At 50.3% G+C, this 19,196-nt stretch overlaps 1 protein-coding gene across 1 annotated transcript in view; it reads right to left on the bottom strand.

Moving 5' to 3' along the window:
• Positions 1-4,121: 4,121 nt before the first annotated feature.
• LOC113940027 (adenosine deaminase-like) overlaps positions 4,122-19,196 on the bottom strand; it is a 17,620-nt gene continuing 2,545 nt past the window's right edge. The window contains exons 2-11 of the mRNA XM_027631082.1: positions 16,171-16,232; positions 12,923-13,045; positions 12,650-12,793; positions 11,748-11,863; positions 9,438-9,571; positions 7,779-7,850; positions 7,411-7,512; positions 6,595-6,662; positions 6,066-6,195; positions 4,122-4,817 (exon numbers count right to left, since the gene is read on the bottom strand). Coding sequence (XP_027486883.1) covers positions 4,716-4,817; positions 6,066-6,195; positions 6,595-6,662; positions 7,411-7,512; positions 7,779-7,850; positions 9,438-9,571; positions 11,748-11,863; positions 12,650-12,793; positions 12,923-13,045; positions 16,171-16,232 — 1,053 coding nt within the window. The 3' untranslated portion in view covers positions 4,122-4,715. The remainder of the gene's footprint in view (positions 4,818-6,065; positions 6,196-6,594; positions 6,663-7,410; positions 7,513-7,778; positions 7,851-9,437; positions 9,572-11,747; positions 11,864-12,649; positions 12,794-12,922; positions 13,046-16,170; positions 16,233-19,196) is intronic.

The following is a 19,196-nucleotide window of genomic DNA, read 5'->3' on the forward strand; positions in this document are numbered from 1 at the left end:
GCTGACCATGGTGGACACAAGGACTGGAGGGCAGGAGACACCCCCTGTGCCTCCCACCACTGCCCAGAACACCATCCTGGGCCTGGAAAAGCAAGTCCTGTGGAGACACGGTCCTCCAGAAAAGCTGGAGTTGGACAGCAGGACTCTTTTCCAAAACAACCTTGTGCACACCTGGACCAGAGAGCTCGTCATGGAGTGGATGGATCATATTCCCTGTCATGCACCAGCCTCTGGGAAAGTTGAATGGTAGAGTGGACTGTTCAAAACCACCTGGAAAGCAATGGGCAGTGGGACCTTCAAACCTTGGGATCTGCATTTAGCAAAAGCCACCTAGTTAGTTAACCCTGTAACCTCAAGAGAGAAAAGTCCAGGCCAGTTCAGTGTCTAAGATCAGCTAAAAAGAGCAGGTCCTTTCATCAGGCCCACAGGCCCAGGGGAACACACACGACGTGCGCCCTCCCAGGCAATGGTTCTACAGTTTTAGAAGATGGTCCATCCAATGCCAGAACTCTCCACCCCCTGGTTCTGCCCAGTTCTGCCCCCTGACACACCCCTTGGGGAATTGGGTTTGGGGGCTTTGGGACCCCTTCTCTCTCATCTTCATCTTCTTCACAGCCCGTACAGTCCTTGGAGTGCCTCCAAAGTTCTGGGCTTGAAGGTTGCTTTGTCTCTTGTGGGATCTTGTTGTCCAGGTCTAGGGTGCCATGTTGTTCAACAGAGGTGTTTTTCTACAATTCTACCTTGAAAAGAAGTCTAAACATGCAAAAGGAATTTAGAAAGTTTAATATCAAGTGGGGTCATAGGGTTGAGCCTGTGTAAACTACTATGCTAAAGGGTGGTATATAATACAGCTACATTGACATCTACATTTACTACACAACTATTTTAAAATCTAAAAAAGCCCAAATATCCAGAAAGCTTTAAGGCATCACACAAACCTAGTTAGTTAACTCTACCAGTTGAGCTGGCCCTGCCCAAAAAGAACCTCTTTGTACCATTGAAGGGGATAAAATCCCTGTGGTCCATGTGAGGAATATGTTAGGGAGGACAGTTTGGATGAGTCCTGCCTTAAGCAAAGGCAAAGCCACCCATGGGATTGTTTCTGCTCAAGGACTTGGGTGCACTTGGTGGATGATGCAGAGGGATGGGGAAACACACTGTGTACCTCAAGGGGATTTGATTTTTGGGTCAGAACAGTCCATGATGTTGAATTGTAGAATATTGTTTGCCCAATGACGCTCCCACTGTGTGCCAGAACTCCCATGAACAATGAGGTCTTTCCTTATGTACAGTTTTTTATTTTCTATGCTTTTGATGTTTTCTTTAAAAAAAAAAGTCATGTTTACATTCCCTCCTTCTTCAGTAGCCCCCATCTTGTGTGTCCCAGAGACTTAGTCTAACTCAGCACCACAGCCTGGGAGACCCCGAGAGTGACCCTGAGCCCAGGCACCGCTTCTGCTTGTGCCCCCATTTGCCAGTGTTTCTTTGGCTTGCTGGGGCAGAGGGGGGTGGTTATCAGGGAGGATCCTCCACATTTTTCCCCTTTACTCCAGGGGTGCCATGTGGGCGAAGAATTCCCCTCTTTGTGGGTCAGCTGTTTCCTGTGTGTCTTTGTGGTTGCTGCTATTTCCTTGTCAGTAAACTCTTAGTTTTAAACTTATACCTCCTTGCGTTTTATCTCTCTGTATTGGTAAGGGAAAAAAAGGGAGGGAGTTCATTTTATTGGAGTTCCCACTCCAAGTTTTGTCTTTAAGCAAAGACAGCCCCTCAGTTGCATGAGGTTGTGCAGAGTCACAAATGCCCAATTGTTCCATAAGGTTCCACAGCGTCCTGTGATTCCTTAGCTTCCCTGAGGCCCTAGACTGTCACAATGGACATTTGATTCCATGAGGCAGTGTCACAATGGCCCGCTGATACCAAGAGATTCTGCAGAATCCCAGGTTTCCTTCAGTTCCACGAGGCCCTGCAAGATCACGGTGGTCCCTTGATTCCATGAGGTTCCACAGTGTGCAAGGCTTCCTTTGGCTTCGAAAGGCCCTGCAGAGGCACAATGGATCCTTGATTCCAAGAGGTTGCACTGTTTCCCAGTGTTCTTTGGCTCCATAAGGTCCTGCAGCATCACAATGGCCCACTGATTCCATCATTTTCCCCAGTGTCACAGTGCACCCTTGATTCCATGAGGTTCCCCAGTGTCACAATGGTCCCTTTGACTCCAGAAGGCCTTGCAGAATCATAATGGCCCCTGGATTCTGTGAGGTTCCCCAGTGTCACAATGGACCCTTGATTCCATGAGATTCCGCAATGTCCTGTTGGTTCCCCTTGGTTCCAAAAGGTTCTGTGATGTCACACTGACCCCTTGATTCCCTGACGTTCCACAAAGTCCCGGGGTCCTTTTGATTCCACAAGGTTCCGCAGTGTCCCATGTTCCCTTTGGTTCCAGGAGGCCCCAGTGTATTCCAATGGCCCCTGGATTCCATGAGATGCCACAGTGTCCTGGGGTTCCATTGTCTCCCTGAGTTTTGGCAGTGTCTGGGGTCCCTTTGTTCCCATGATGCTCCGAGCCCTCCATTTCAGTTGAACACGTGGCATGCCAGACCTCTGGAAGCTCTAACCAAGCACTAAATGATCCAAAGTCTCTTGGCAAACACTCCCCTTTGTCCCCTGATGGTGCAGCCCAGGCTGTCCCTCTTCTGGTTCTGAGCATCAACCAACGGTACAAAACCCAGGAGACAGGGGAAAAAACCTGTGAACTACTTTTGATACACACCAGAAAAAGTGAGAGTACACAATGATGGTGCTGCTGCTTCTAGCAGGGGTTACACATCCCTTTGATTACCGAAGGGAAAAGGACACAGGAGGTTGGAACAACCTGCATCCATAAATCCAACTTGGCTGTCTGGCAAGGGAGCAGGCTTCCTTCTGGCTGTCAAAGTGCTCCAGCCTGGCAACAGGAGAAGGCAGGAATCAGGCTGCCAAAGCCCCTCTCACCCCTACCAGTGGACCCTTTGGTCTAGCAGGGGTACCAGGGCACATGTTGAAGAGCAGGGACCACAGTTCCTAACAGTCACCCTTGAACAAAAAGGCAAAAGGATTTACCTTTAATATAAATCTGTTATTTTATTAAACAGGTTTAACAATCAACTGTTCAGAATCCAAACAAGAAACTCTTCTTCAGAAAGAATTTTTGGAGAGAAACTACCCAAAAAAGGCCCGTTTCTTACTGCAATCATGTTCCTAAACGGGATGCTTTATTTTTTGCTTTATAAAAATAAGAAAATCACTCTCTCTTATTCATCTATCTATGTGTACATATGCACCACGTACTTCAGAGATGAGTATTTTACTCAGAAGACCAATATGGAAGCCCAGAAAGAATGGAAATACTCCCAGCACACTGTTCCTGCTGGATGAGGCTGGACCGGTCCGTGGTCTGTCCATGGTAGTGGTGACCATGGCCCCTTGTCAAAGGCAAATTTTTGGTACAGTATCTTTGGAGTAAGCATCTTGGCAGACACCTGAGATGCTAAAGCACACCACACACTCACGCCAGAAAATGACGGTCTCTTCTCTGGATGCACAGTTGTATTGCTTATTAAGTAAAAACACTATTATGCACCAAAATCACTTAGGAATTTTCGGTGAATTTTTCTGTATAAATTCTCCACCAAACCGAAGATCTGACTTGGAGCCAGTGTTGTAGTTGAGTGAGAGAAGCAATGAGGTGGGAGCCAAGTCAACACTGGGCCCTAGCTAATTTACTTTTTCAGCCTTAGGAGTGCCTAATGATTATGTCAAATCAGGAAGAGGGCAGAACTGTTAAACCAGCCAATCGACCATGGCTTCTCCAAGTCCTGAACGAAGATAGAAGAAGATCAAACTGCAGTTCACAGGAATTCTCCAGGATGAGTACAAAACTGGGAAAAGTCCCACAAGGCGGATTTTGGCCCAAAATGGTAAAATTATGTTCTAACTTCCTGTGCATGTGCGAGCATGGTGGTGGCCAGCTGTGAGCACTGCTGTCACCTTTCTTGCGGCCTAAGACAGCTCTTATCCAAGAATGGATGCCAAAAAAAAAGTGCTGTTTTAAATGCCCTTCAGACCTGTGTACTGGTAGTGGCACCAGTTTACAGCTTGTTCTTGTTCCAGTCTTGTTAGTACAAGACTAACCCTGTGTAAACAGAGCTGTGACCAAACCTTCCTACCCACAGGGACAGGAATAAAGCCTCTGAGTCTGAAACACCTGCTCACTCCCCACCAGCACTAACACACCTCTTCCCTGCAAGGGTGAAGATTAACCCAGGCCACAGTCAGAGTTAAAGGTGGTTGTTTTGGCACCGCAGACGAGGGCCAGGCAGGTCAGTGGGTCAGGACAGGAAAAACAGGGAAAGAGGGGGGGGGAAAAAGCAGGGGAGGTTCTTCTGTTTGCATTTGCAGTACAGAAACACTGACAGATGGAGAAGGGAGTCAGGCCAGCAGGCAGATCCAGTCTGCTTGTACAACAGCAGGACAGGAAGCTGGATATCCATTTGGGAGAGAGTTTGTGGGATATAGGTGGGTGAATGTGATAGTCTGATTCTGATGAGCATTGTAAGGGTTAACACAGGGCTGCCAGGAATAGAGACCAACCCTGGGCACCTCCTCCCCAAGCTCCAACGGGCACAGAGGAGTCAGCACACGGAGAAGGGCCCTGCTCCACGGTGGCTCACAGGGACTGGTCACGATGTGTTGGGGACCATCCCATAGGCTTCATACAGCTTGTTGAGCAGCTCCTGCTTTTCCTTCTCAGGTAAGAAGCTGGACTGGGCTGCGTTGATGTTCTGGGGAAGAAGAGGGGGAACACAAGAGAGACATTAAAACACATCAGACGTGAACACGTGGCTGTGCACGTCCCAACATCTGGCTCTGAGCAGCAACAGGCGAGGGAAAGTGTAAAGTTTCCACTCTCAGATTTATTTATTTCCATGGCCTTGTTTTACAGGGCAACTGCTCTGCCCCCTCACTAGAGCAGTCCCAAGAGGAATGAGACAGGCACAAAGCAAGTACTTTAAAGTCTTTAAATACTTTGGGATTTTTGGGATATGCACTTTAGACCTGCTCCTACTTTCCTGACTCCCCTTCAGAAAAAAGCCTCTCCTGACACAGCCATGGTGACAGCCTGATGGGACACAGCCTGGCTCTGCAGTTCAACCTGGTCACCTGTCTTGTGCAGGGATTTTTATTACACAGGAACAAGGTGGCTTTTGCAAGAGTAGGAGAGGACAGCTGTGGATCCAGGATCCCAGAGCTCACAGCTGTCCTTGTTCCTCCTTCCAGACCCAGAGAGTGAGGTCAGTAGGAGAAAGGGATTTGTTCCACCAGACAGAGTTGAGAGGAGGCCTGATGCTCCTGCTCTTCCCAAGTCAAGTATCTTGGAAGACATGTAGGTGGAATTGCTCACCAGGACTTGACTCAAACCAGGAAGGTTCACCTGGTAACCAGGTAAGTCAAACCCCCAACAGTTACCCTGTCTTTCTGTCTTGGGTGGATAATTAGAAAATCAAGGATGTAAGCAAGAAACATAAATGGCTGTGCGTGCCAAAACAGTGACCAGCAGTCATTTTGTTTCCAGCTCAGTTGCTTCATCCTCATGTTGTAAGTGGAAAAACTGCAAGCACTTTCATACCTGATGAATCTTGCTCATTCCTGGGCCAGGCCTTGAAATAACTGACCTGCAGTTCCAAATATGGGGAAAAAAAAAGCAAGAGGCACCTACCTTTCCTGCTGCTCAGACCTGCTGTGAGACCTTCAGAGGACAATTTCCACTCTGACCCGTTCCCCACACCGACTGAGGCAGTCAGCCCGGGAGATGCAGCCCCTCAGAGCCCACCCTGCGCCCACACCCTGCTCCCCACAGTGCTCCAGAACCCCCTCCAGCCAGCTCAGCACCCTCTCAGCCTCCTGCTTACAAGGCCAGGGCAGCATTTTCTGGTTTTCATTAAAAATTCTTCAGCTCATAAAGAAAAACCAGCAGGTTGTTCTGGGCTGCACCGGGACAGCATCAGAGCACCCAGCCAGGGCTGACTCACAACTCTCTTGAACTCCTCTTCGGTGAAGCCCATGTATTCCTTGACTATGCCATAATCCTTGTCAATGGTGGAGTTAAAGATGAGGGGGTCATCCGTGTTTAGAGAATAGTTGGCATGATCCTTCTTAAATCTGTAAGGAAATGGGGTTGAAGTGGTGGGTAAAGCACTGGATGTGACGTTGTGCAGTTCTCAGGGTGAAACGCAGTAAAAGCAAAGACCTCAGGGCTGGAACTGCAGGTGGAACTGCTGGAGACAGACACAGAGCGTGGCTTCTGTCCCCACAGCTCTGCACTGACCTGCCAGTAGTGGCTGGGGTGCAGCACCTCATGCCCCACAGCTCAGAGCAGGGGGGACAGGACAGCCAACCCAAGGGACCCCTTCACCCCTCCAGCTGCACCAGCTCCCCCCGTGCAAAAGGACAAGGATGTGCCACATTGTCCTACATAATTGGATGGGCCTTAGCTTTATAAAGCAGTAAAGCAACCCAAATCCTGGTTATTTAAGATTGCATATAATTGAGAAGTCTTACTGTATTACGGGGTGTTTGGTGAAGTCTGGAGAACACGCTCCAGTGAGATAACTGGACCACGGGCAGACCTGTTTGGGGGAGTTAAGCATGAAAAGCAGAACAAAGCACACAGATCTGAACCCCAGCTGTGGACACAGATAGCTCAGCACACTGGTAAAGCCAGATACAGGCTTAGAGCTTTGTTCACAGTTGCCCCTCAGTGCTACTCTGATGGACCAGTGCACATCCCAGGACACGGATGCAAAGAGCCCAAAACCCACATGACAGCAGCAGGAGCCAGTGGGATGTCTCCCATGGCCAGTCAGTCACCAGCAATGTGCCAACCACAATTAGGAAACCAATGCCATTAAGCATATACACATATATTCCATGTATTAGCTGGATATGACCATTCTGGGGAAAAGCCGAGAAAATCTGCACATGCACAGTAACTTTCAGGCATTTCCACCCTCTAACCAGACTTGCTCTGGTATAGCACCCTGATTTGTGGAAGGAGGAGCCTGTAGACTTGAGGTGTATAAACTAGTGAATAATCCCTCTAGAATTTATCCTCGGCCACACCAGAATCCATTCTTTCTGCTACGAGCCTCCCACAAGCTGCTGTGTGCACTGCTGCTCCTTGCAACAGGTTCCAGCAAACAGACAGGTGTCCCCACCATTTCTGCTGTAGAGCTTTGGGCAGCTGAGTTCAGTGTAATGTTACCATACATTATGGTCAGCTCTCAGCTGTCAGGTCGTGCCCCTGGCTGCAGCACAGCCCAAACAAGGGCTGGTTTTCCACTCAGCAGCTGTCACGCTCCCACCACACATCCTTGCCTCAAAATGCATCTTTGTTCTCAGCAGCTCCTTGTAGAGCTCAGGGTCCTCCAGGACATGGTATCCATGGCCAATACGCTCGGCCTTCAGGACGTAAACTGCCTAAAAAGAGCACAGGAAAACCACTCACAGCCTTTGAGCACCAGCTCGGCTCCTGCCTGCCCTGAGACCCCTGTCCCACCATGGGGACAGCCCCCACCACTGACCCTGCTCTGGGATGGCCCTTTCCAGCCACTGCGCCCTGTCCCCAGTGTTTGCTGTGCTGTGGCTACAGAGAGGGTTGGGACACCTCTCTCCCTGGTGCAGGGGATGCAGGGCACTTCCCAGCCCTGCCCCTCTCTCTGCCCTGACTCGGGAACTCCTCGTACCTCCTTGACCATGGCAGCGGGTCCGACCTCCCCAGCGTGGACAGTGCGATGAATCCCACACCTCTCAGCTTCCTGCAAAACAAGGGAGAACATGTTCCTGTCCCATCACCTGCAGCGAGGGCAGCAAACCCCTGGGATGGCACAGCAAGCAACAGGGCTCTGTGCCAAGAGCACACAGGTCACAGGCTCCGCACTCCAAGGGCTGCAAGAGAAGAGCCACAAACAGAGACACTGAGAAATCCTGGTACCTTCTGTTGGAGCCCAGCCAGGCTCCTCAAGGGCTTTTTTGGGTGAGCTCATCACTGCCTCTTCTCCAGACAGCAGCAAGCTCCAAGCTCCCCTTCCTCCACCCACCTGTCCTTCTGCATGAACCTTGCAGCAGCTCCAGCCTGTGGAACTTCTACCTTTTTGGCCATTTGCAGCCACGTGGGGGAATTTAGAAGCCCTCCCAGGGCAGAGATGAAGAAATGCTCTGACACTGAGCAACTCCCTCCTGTAAGGAGTTGGGCTGGAGGCAGCCCAGCCGAGAGGACCCTGCGGGTGCAGCTTTCGGTGCAGCTCCATGACCAACCCGAAAAATCCTTTGCCAGGGTGGCCCAGAGGCCACCTGGGCTTTGGGAAGCCATGCAGCCTCGAGGGAAGCCTGGCTCCTGGCTTGCTGGAGAAGGGCCACCCAGCTGGCAGCAGCAGGCAGGCTGCAAGCCCCATCCCGCAGCAGCCGCTCCTCACAGACAGTCCTTCAGGGCTTTGCACTCAGGAGGGTTTTTTCAGTTACTTAATACAGATGGGAGTGGGGTTTGCTTCAGCATCTTAGAGCCTGAGCGAGGCCCTGGCACAGAGACATGATGCACCCTTCAGATGGAGAAGGCTGGACCCGGGTACTGCTGGCACAGCAGGGAGGAGAAGACACACTTGCCCATTTGTTCATAAACCCCTGTGCCTGCGTCTGGGCTTATAATCACTCTGTTTACCCAGCACAGCAGTGCAGGCAGACTTTGTATCAGCTCCCACTGATGGGGTGAAGACCCCAGGAAGCCCCACATGCTTTCAGACCTGAGTACTGCTTACAAACCACTCTTTTTTGCCAGTGGTGGTGCACAACCTCTTCCCCCACTGATGGAGGGGACTAACAACCCCAAATTCCCACTAGCAAAGAGGAACAAGACTTTCCCTTAGAACCTTTGCAAAGGCTGAGGTCTAGTAAGAGTCTGGGATCAGGCTCCTGAAGCTATTACAGTGTTTGTTTTTGAGATGATCAGATAAAAGCCCTTCAAATGTGCAGCTTCCTCTCAGCTCCTTGGGTGATTTCTGGCAGGCTGGAAAGGCCAGTCTCTTCCACCTTGGCCATGGTTCCACTGAGCCCCAGGAGCTGACAGCAGCAGGGTGGGGGATGATCTGGGCTCCACGTCACTTGTGTCACGCTCAGTGCTACAGGGTAGCGTGCCAAGCCCCAGCTCCAAGACCATGTTTAAGCAGTGATGCCTGTCTTCAATCATTTAGGAAATATAAACAAACATTTCTGTTTTTAACAGCTGCAACGCATTTCTAAGTTGTCCCAGCCGTCTGCAGTTGGAAAAACGTGCTACTTGTCCCTTCACACATGTCCCCTCAATATGTATTTTTCTTGTAATTTCTTTTAAGATGCTTAATTCCACAAACCTCATAAGCCTTCTTATGCTCAGAGTCATTCTCCACCTTCAGGGTCTCTGAAGGTTGACCTTCAGCCAGGTCAATGGCCACCACAGAGTCGTTTCGATACTTCTTGCAGAGCTCCACCACCTCTGGAGACCAGCCTGGAAGAGACAGCACCAGTACTTAGGAGGAAGCATTTTAATGAACAAATCCTGATCCTATGACTAGAAGGCTAGAGCTATTTTCTTTGGTCTTTCCTAAAATGTGATGCTCCAAAAAGAAACTCCTAGAAAAGTCTGTCATGTTCATGCAAATAAAAGCTGTCAACTGATCAGTCTGTCATCAAGGAAAGGGAAACCAAATGCACTCACTAGTTATAAAACTGCTCTTATCATGTTCTTCTGTTCACTTTGAGCAAGGGGAAAAAATCCCCTCCAACCAGTGGTTGACTGCTGCAGTTGGCTCGAGGTAAGATGAAGTGCACTGCTCTGAGGTTGTAACATGGTGCTTTGGAGAACTCCCTCAACTCACTCCTGAGCTTTCACCCCATCCCAGGCCGAGCATCTGTTGGATGTGTCGTGTTAAGGAGGAGTTTGGGCTGAGAGGGATCTCTGGGGGGCCCTGTACAACAGTCAACCATGCCCTATTATAGGGCATCCTCGACTTCCCTGGGGCAAGACAATGGATTCCACTTCTGGTGGGAAGGAGCTGAACTTTTATCTATTTGACATGAGTGAGAAAGAGAGTAACAAGTGGCTGACAATTACTTCAGAGCTCTCTCTGATCAGGATAGATAACCTCTGCTAAAGGACATGCATCTACCAGCTCACATAGCACTTAACCTTAGCAGAAAGGCCAAGAAACAGAGATAAACAGTAGTGTTAATAATTAACAGGCACCTGCTGTGTACATACAATCCCCAAACCATAGGAACACATAAGAGGATGTGTGCAATTTCATCTTCTTCTTGTTTTCATCAGTTCCCAACTCACTGGGTTAGAGCCACTATTTTGCTAACAAGTTTAATACAAGCTAGTTCTGGCTGGAATCTCTGCCTTTCTCTCAACAGTTCATTATTCACAAGGTGATTAATATCACAGGTGATACGCTGTGCAGCACATCCTGAACGCAGCACTAAAGACTCTTTACCAAGCACATTCCTGGCTCTGGGTAACAGAGCTGGTGCCCTGGGATACAGGTATGAGAATTGCTCTGTTGCCTGCACAAGCAATCCCTCCTGCAGTGCAGCTGCACGTGCCTTTGGATGCTCCTGCCACCTCCTGCTGTTACCACTTGTGTGCTGGCACACTGCAGATCAGGGCGACTGTGCCTTACAGCTTTCCAGTTTCTACAAAGAAAAATGTTTTCTTCCTAGAAACCAGAAATGACAGGGTCAAGTTTTCAAAGTATTGTTTACTGTTGACTGTGCAGGCAGGAAAAAAACCCACTCTCCAATCTCCCAGTTTCCAGGAATAGGATTTTTCACATTTCTAGACACAAATTAACCACGTACTCATTAGGAAAAATCTTTCCACCATCTACCCTATTAAGCCTGTATGAAACCAATGTGAGATTTGAAGATACTCAGAGAAAAGTCTTCACATAAAACAGCTGCTGTCACACACTCTCTCTCTGACCTTCTTCCTTGGAGGAAGGTCCTCACAGAACTCAGCAGCCCATTGAAATGCTGGAAATCAGGTTTCCTTCCTATTCTGGGTCACAGCACCTGTTACTGACCAAGTTCAGAGCTGCTGATTTTTTTAAAAATGTTTTATGTATGTGTCTTAAGTATATTTGACTCGTGTTTTCATCTTAAGCCAGCAGAGACTGACGGTAGCCAGTGGATTCTCTGGCTGCCCCGTGATCCAGGCTAAGGAAGGAGCACATGCTGCTGTAGCAGCAGGACCACGAGCAGGGAAGTGTGAGATCTCAGTCCTCCTTCCACGACCATCTGCTCTCAGACCCACCAGACAGCACAGTAGATGCAAGTGCTCCCTGTGCCAATGGCTTTGACTGGCCCAGGGGGTGCTCTGGCCTTTGGGCAGGGAGCAGAGATCACAGCTCCCCAGGCAGAGAACAGATGAGCAAGACGTTTCACATACTGGTTATACCCACAGACCCCCCCTCTCCCATCCAGCAGACCTTTTCCCCACAGTGAAGGGAGCAGAGAACCCCCACCCAGAAAGAACTCCTCCTCAGCACTGTCTGGTCCTGCATCAGACCCAGGGACCAGGGGCTTTCCCCACATTTGTGCAGGGACCCAAACCCAGGGGCCATCACCCTCCACCATGCGCCAGGGAAGGGGAGCAGAGCAGCAGGGGAGCTGCAATTCATTACTTGGCATATGGTGCATGCAGCATAGAATAGACCTGGCTTTGATGTGGAAATCCCTTTCTCCATCCTGTAGTCCCTGATTTACGAGCTGCACGACTTCATCTGGAGTGAGGTCTCCCCTGCAGGGAAGAAAAGCTATCAGCAAGAGGGCAGACACCAGCCAGGGAGGCAGGCAGGAGACAGGCTGCCCAGGGCTCCACTCGCCTCAACATCCAGAGGCACCCAATGAGACCACCCAGAACTTATGAGCACCTTTTACACCCATGCCATGCCCACATTTACCAGATGTCAGGCACAGAAGCACATGAAGATGACAGTAAGATTTAGAAATGCCTCAGGGAACCAGGGGTAAATCCTGCCCTGAGGAACCCCCTCTTTGCCAGAGCATCTCATTAGGGCACACAACTGCCTGCAGCCAGGCAGGGGCAAGCGTGGGGCTCAATGCCCACCACGGCACATTTTGGAGGGGCCACAGAGCCCAGCACTTATTTAATAAGAGGCACACATCACAGAGGAGATGATATGCAAGGAAAGGATTGGATCACCAGCCCCCTCCAATGCTACCCACTATCTCTGCCAGCTCAAATTCCCATTTTGCAGGCAGTCCACATGTGAAGGCTGCTTTGCCTCGCACAGAGAACAGCTCCAGCCAGAAGGCTGAGCACAGCTGCCCTGCACATGCAGAATCCAGTACCCAGAGCAAGGGACGTTAAAACACAGCAGCACACAGAGGTATTTAAGATGAAAAACCCTACAGGTGGGAAGGAGAGGTGGAAGCATGCTGGTGCTCACTGCATGGGGGGAGAAAGGAGCTTTGGACACACAGCTGCTGTCCGGAGTGAGCCATACGTTCTCCATGCCCAACTGGTCACCCAGCAGCTCCCTGGCACAGCAGGATCACTCACTCAGCTTGTCCCCAGGGGATGGGATCCACGCCAGAGTTGGCCAGGAGGTGAGGGCTGTACCGGACCTCCACGTAGGCGATTCCTTCCTTTGCCTTCGTCTCCACGAACTCGTAGGCAATTCTCCTCACTGCCTCACGGTCACCCCTGCAGGGACAGCAGTGCCACCCATCAACTGGGGCTGCTCACCCCCAGGGCACACAGGGAACCTCCAAGGCTGAGCCAAGGGATGCTGCCAAGGGTTGAGGGGGGAGAAGCAAAAAGCAGGGCACTTACGCAATAGCAGGCACGTAGTAATTAAATTTCTCTAGAAATTGGGGGAGTGTCAGTGGTGTGTCATAGCTGATGTACTTCAGGAGCTCCTCAACAGTGTCGCCGGGGAGAGGGATCCCTCTTTTTCTGGAAATGAAGGCACGTGTTACTGACAGGGAAGGCATCACATTTTTGATCAATCCATTTCACACAGCGATCACATCCCGAGCTGGCAGCATCAACCACTGCTCCTTCACAGAGAGACACAGCACACGCTGTCCTTCCAAAATCTCCTCGTGGATGCTGCCCTGAATCTCAGCAGAGAGGAAGGCAATCCAAAACACAGGCAAAGCACAAACCAAAAGACAAGCCCAGACTGACCCTGCAGGAACACAGCCAGGGCACATTTTAAGCTTAAGAAGGAGTTCATCTAAAGGGGCTCTGGATTATTTCTTGACACCTCCTAGTCCTAGGAATTGCCAAAATTCTTTAGAAAAGTCAATATCCACTTACACAGGCTCAAAGGTTTGAAAAATCGAGGGGATGCTCCAAGGCCTGGGATCATGCAGGCAGAAGTGTCGTGGCTCAAGGGTTCAGTTCCTGTGAGTGAGCTGGTTCCTGAGCCCAGCACTGTGGTGGCATCTTCTCTGACAGGGACACCTTCCACGCAGGAGCAAATGGCAACAACTGCTCTCACCAAAGAGATAGTGATGCTAAAGCCCATTTAAGTACTTCCAAGAGGGGAGAGGCCATTTTTCCCTGGAGCAGCTGGAGTACTGTGGGGGGGAAGGTGTCGCCAGGGCAGTGGGGCGACAGCCGGGCTGCCAGCCAAGAGTGCTGAAGGCTTCCTGGGCAGGCTTTGCCACCCCCACACTCTGGTACCCTGCACAAGCCAACACAAATTTGGAATAATAACCAGACATTTGTTTTTAATCCTCTTTCCTGCCACAGTGAATTACAGCTAATGGGTGGATCTCTGCTAATAGAGACAAAACACCACAGAAAGTTTTATTGTCTCCATGCCAGCAATTATTCCAGGGAGCCACGCAGGGGGACAGTCCAAAGGACCCTGCTCCTGGGCTCAGTAAACATTGCTCCTTCCCCCCTCAGCCAGGAAGGAAACCAGCCCCACGCTCAGCCCTCACATGCAATCTGCACAGATTAAGTTGCTGGCACTCAGCAGGGAACACTCATGGTTGCCAAGGCATTGGTTTTCCTCCCTACCTTGCCCTTTCCATGGCACTGACACATCAGTGTCTGCCCTAGGAACCGGCTTGCACCTCCCTCCACCTGCCCAGGGGAAGTTTCCTACAGCAAAGCCCCTTCCCTGACATTTTCCTGTGCTTCCCGAAGGATTGCCTCTGCACAGGCAGCAGCAGCAGTGCTTTGGGATGATCCACCCTGGAGTCAGGTCTCTGGATGAGGAGGTCTGGTGGATCATGCCAGTGTGGTCCTGGGAGCTGCTGCTGCCCCATCCAACCCTGCTGGAAGGCGGGATCCTTCCTGAGGCAAAGCTGCTCCAGGGAATGTGCTCGTGCCCACCAGCACCTTGGTGTCCTACCCAGAGCCACCTCCAGTCATGGACAGCACCACACACACTGTCCCACCTTGGACAGGGCAGCTTTCCTGGGGACATCCAGTCCCACGAGGGATCTGCCATGGCTCTAAACCTTCTGGCTGGGCAGGGGGGATGCAAACCCTGGCCCAGATCTGACAGAATTGGAGACAAAGTTTCTAAAAACCACCGAGTTCAGCAGTGCACTGCCCAAGGGACCTTGTGCATCCCAGCAGCTCGGGCTTATATTATGCCACCACCTGGCAAATTTATTTCCAGCTATTTACCTTTAAAAATAGACCACAAGCAGCCTTCTGTGCCCAGGGTGAGGTTATTAAGGTAGCCAGTCCCCTACAGCCTCCTGCACTGTTCCACTGCTTTTTTTGTGTGTGTGAGTGCAAGTTTTAGAGCTCACGAATAGCACAGCCTTGCTCCACCCGAGGGCTGGCAGCTCTGGGGGATGTCAGGGCTGTCTATAAATAAGAGGCAACTCGGCACACCCTCAGGCAATGAAGGTTTCTGCCCTAAGCAAGGATCCTGGCACAGGATCCCCAGACAGCCAGTGCCTCCTGGGCTTCAGGGCTCCCGCAGCCCTCCTCAGGGACTACACTGGCATTTTCCCTTTGCTGGCAGAGGGACCCAGCAGAATCCCAGGGAGTCACCACTGACCCATCTGCCCTTTTGGACCTGTATTCCAGCCCTGCAGCCCACCAGCAGGAACCCTGACTCAGCTCAGTGCCAACATCCTGCAGTGAATGGGATGGACAGCTCTGATCCACTCTCCTTGCTCTGACTATCCTGCAAAAGGTATGGCCACGCCCTGCAGAAATAGCTACTGTAGAAAGAATATTCCCCCTAGGACTGCACTGCCTTGGAGCCTGCTGGGCTCACAGGATGCCAGAACCACTTCCCATCCTCGTCAGAACTGATTTCCTCCCCAAAGTACCAGAGCTGTGCCCAAGAGCTGTTCCCTGAAATCCTTAAGCTCACAGCCTTCTTGATCTGAGGGTATCAGTGACAGCTGGAAGAATTCTTATTTATTTTGCCCGCAAGCATGAAGCCAGGTCCTCACACCAGTTAATCATTCACCCAGTGCTTCCCACACAGTCTACACTGAAGGGAGAAGATGCACGTGGGCTCTGTCAAGGAAACAACCCCTCTCCAAGTCACCGCCAAGAGCTTCCCGGGGTCACCCACATGCGAGTGTGACTCCCTGGCTGCTGACACCAGGCAGACAGCCTGGGGTTCAAAGGCAGCAGGGCAGGGTGGGTTTTTCCTCCCAAACTGTGGAACGGCACCACCACCACCAAGACAACGCTCCCACCTGCTGTCATTTCACTTGCTTTTGCAATTAGGAATATGGAAAAAGGAATCAGAATACAGCTGCTCTGCCGTGTCCCGGCCACACTTCAAAGGCAGGCAGCTGTTTATGAGACACCTTCGGGGCTTTTCTCCTGGTGGCTCCTCTTGGCTTGCCCAGCTCACAAACCCATGACCACCTTGCTCATTCTCCTGCTACCTGTGCAGCCCCACTGCCCTTTGGGATGTGCTCAGTGTCACCACACTGTGCAGTCAGAGGACCCGTCTGGGCAGAGGCAGCACCGGCACCAGCCAGGTTTGCTGCCTGCAGGAGCTCTTCTGTCGCAGACCTGGACAAGCAGAAGGGATGATGCTTTGGAACTGCAGCTCCCAGAGCTTTCCTCACCCCACAACTCACCTGCCAAAGTATAAGATTGTCTCTGGTCTAATGGCTCCATCCAGGTGGACATGAAGCTCAACCTGCAATAAGAAAAATGGGTCAGGTATTCTTAGAGCTGCAGCAAAAGTTCAAAGATAAGTAGCTGGCACTCACATGGGTATAAATGCAGCCAATACAGGGATAAAATCATGACAAGGAAGCACAGAAACATTTTTAAAATATAATTATTATAAAGTTTATTTTTCAACATCCAAGTACTAAGTATTTTCTTATAGCTGCTGCAGCTCACACATTTAATGAATCTTTAGAAAATTATTCAGTTTCCGGTAATTTTCAGGAACTGCCCTATCCTTATTTAGCTTGTGTGGTTCAGAATTTGGGAAGAGTGAAAAAAGCAAACCCCAAACACCTTTGCTTTCCAGCTTACTCTTCCTTGAAGTCACAGGCAGCCAAACACCAATTAATTTGCTAAGAGTCATTATAAAAACTTTGACTTCACTTCCAAGAATCAGCTCCTGATGGGTTGTTAATTACTTGGTATTATCAGAGCTTACAGGATCTCTAATACTACACAAGAAGTCAGTCCCATGGTACAAGGTGCTGTAAAAAATAATAAGTTGTCCCATAGAGCTCCTAAGCTGGTTTCAAAATAAAACACTTAAATTTTTACTCATTAAAAATGGGACAGTAACTCAGGTCTTTTCACTCTGAAACCCTGTTTCCCAATTATTGCTGAAACATTGGATTTTGGAGAAAGAGCCTCAGAAAAACAAAAGCAGGTTTTTTCCATTAGCCAGCTGGGCCTTTTGGAGGAACATGACAGATGTAATTTGGAAGTCAAACTGGGAAGGAAAATATTAGCTGTAAAATGTTTCAGCTAGATATTCATCTTTCTACAACTGTTTTAAGTAACAGCATAGCCTACAAAATGCATGTTTAATTTTATTTTTTTAATCAAACTTGAGCAACTTGTTGTTAGTTGTAACATCGTGCACAAAGTTGTTAGTTGTAACATCGTGCACATTCTACTGTGTAGGTGTTTGCTGCAGGGTGCCGAGGGTAAGAATTGAGTAGGATTCAGAAGAGGACTGGATATTTGCATGGATAATTAAACCACCCATGGTTACTAATTAAAACCCACAAACCCTCGGGTGTCAGGGTATGTCTCAAACAATAACTACGAGGAAGAAAAACGAGTAAGCGGTCCCTGCCGGCAGAGCAACGCAGGACTGTCCACCTCCCCTGGATTCTTTTGGATCCTTGGGAGTGTCCAAGAGCAGGGGACATGAGCTCCTGGCACAGGGCTGGCAGTTCCCACGCACTGATGCCCACGAGCTCGCTCCCGTGCCCACCCTGCCCTGCAGCCCTGCCGTGCAGGCAGAGACCCCCGACCCACTGCCAGGGCTGTCACCCACCACTGCTGCTGCACAGGGCCCTCACTGCTGGGCAGGGGCAGGGCTGGGGGCCAGCCCACCCCCGCAGGACATGCCCCTCCACATGCACTGGTGCCAGGCCCAGGACAGCTGGAGCTGCTGATCCTGCACTGCTGCAATCAGCTGGCCCAGGGGGTCACGAATATGCCCACGGACACCACTGTTAGCAGGCTGTAAAAAGAGATCCCTGTCACTTCTCCTACCCTTAAGATACGATCTGAATCTACAGAGAGGAAGATTTAAAAAGGGGAAAACCTGCTTTTTCCCCCCACCTCGAGTTACACAGTCCTGCTTATGAGGACTAAATGTCCTGCAAAGCAGCAGATAAAATAACACAGCATGGATGTGATCTGCATCACCAGATGTGGACACCTGGCATGCTTTCCACTCTTGAGCTCCAACTCCTATTTCAAAACCAGGCAAGCTCCACTCCTTGAGATATCCAACAGCCCTTGTGACAGCCCTTTCTGATGGATAAAACTTACTGGCTTGAAACTTGCTCACACTGGGTTTAAAAACCGAGCAACTGAACCTATTGGGGTCTTCTCACTCCAAACACTTCTCAGTGTTTCCTGCAAGAACATCCCAATGTGACATTCCCACCACCACAGATTCTGTGGTGTCCTTTGTCCATGCCAGTCACTTCCTCCTGCCACTTCTGCAGGTGAGATGCTTGGTAAAGCAACAAGGTTCCTCTCCAACACCAGCAACAGGCTCTTCCTCCCCTGCCAGCACTTCTTTGGGTCTGAAGGAACTTAAACTAAGGCAGCTCAGTGCTGTTCAACCCAAAAAGTTTTGGGTTTCCCCAAGACCAGTGCTTGAGGGCGTCATTTTCTCCAGCTGAGAAGCAATCAATGCTATTTAGATGGCCAAAGGACACTCAAGAGAAGATGGAAAGCTGTGCCTAAAAGGCTCTAGATAAGGATGCAATCAGCAGAGGCACAACCCAGCTGCTCATCTCACCTCCTGGGCATCTTGCTGGCAAACCCCCAGGCTTCGAGGTCCCTGGGAGGCTGCTTGCTGCAGATTACATTTCAGCTCTCTTGCTGAGTGTTTGTTTTGGGTAAACAAAGCACAAGACTTTTTCAGACACAAGTGGGTGACATGACCTTGCCTGAAGCCAAGGAAAGCGCCCAGAGAGAGATGAAAGAGTTTTCTCTGAACTGTGGCTCCAGGAGATGATGCCTGAGCAAGCAGAAATAATGATGGATTCAGGAGCCCAGTGCCTTTTCCAGGGCTCTGCTCCAGGGCACACAGAGCTCCATGGGCACGTGGTCACTCACCCCAAACCCTCTGGTTTATCTGGAGCAGAAGCTTGTGCACACAAATTAAATGGGGATCTCAACACTGGTTCAGGACCAGTGCTGCACCATCACTGCAGAGGAGCCTCCAACCACTCCAGGACCACTGATCATAAAATCAGAGAAAGGTTTGTGTTGGAAAGGAACTTAAAGATCATTTAGCTCCAACCCCCCTGCCATGGGCAGGGTTGCCACCCACTTGACCAGGTCGATGCCTTCCCTTCTCACAGGATATGGCAACACTTCTTCTCATGAAGAACAACAAAGCAGCAGAGCTCTCCAACGCTTTCCTGGGGCAGGAGCTTTGCTC

Source organism: Corapipo altera, unplaced genomic scaffold, assembly GCF_003945725.1.
Source record: "Corapipo altera isolate COAL_440 unplaced genomic scaffold, ASM394572v1 60703, whole genome shotgun sequence".
In the NCBI taxonomy this organism is placed as follows: Eukaryota; Metazoa; Chordata; class Aves; order Passeriformes; family Pipridae; genus Corapipo; species Corapipo altera.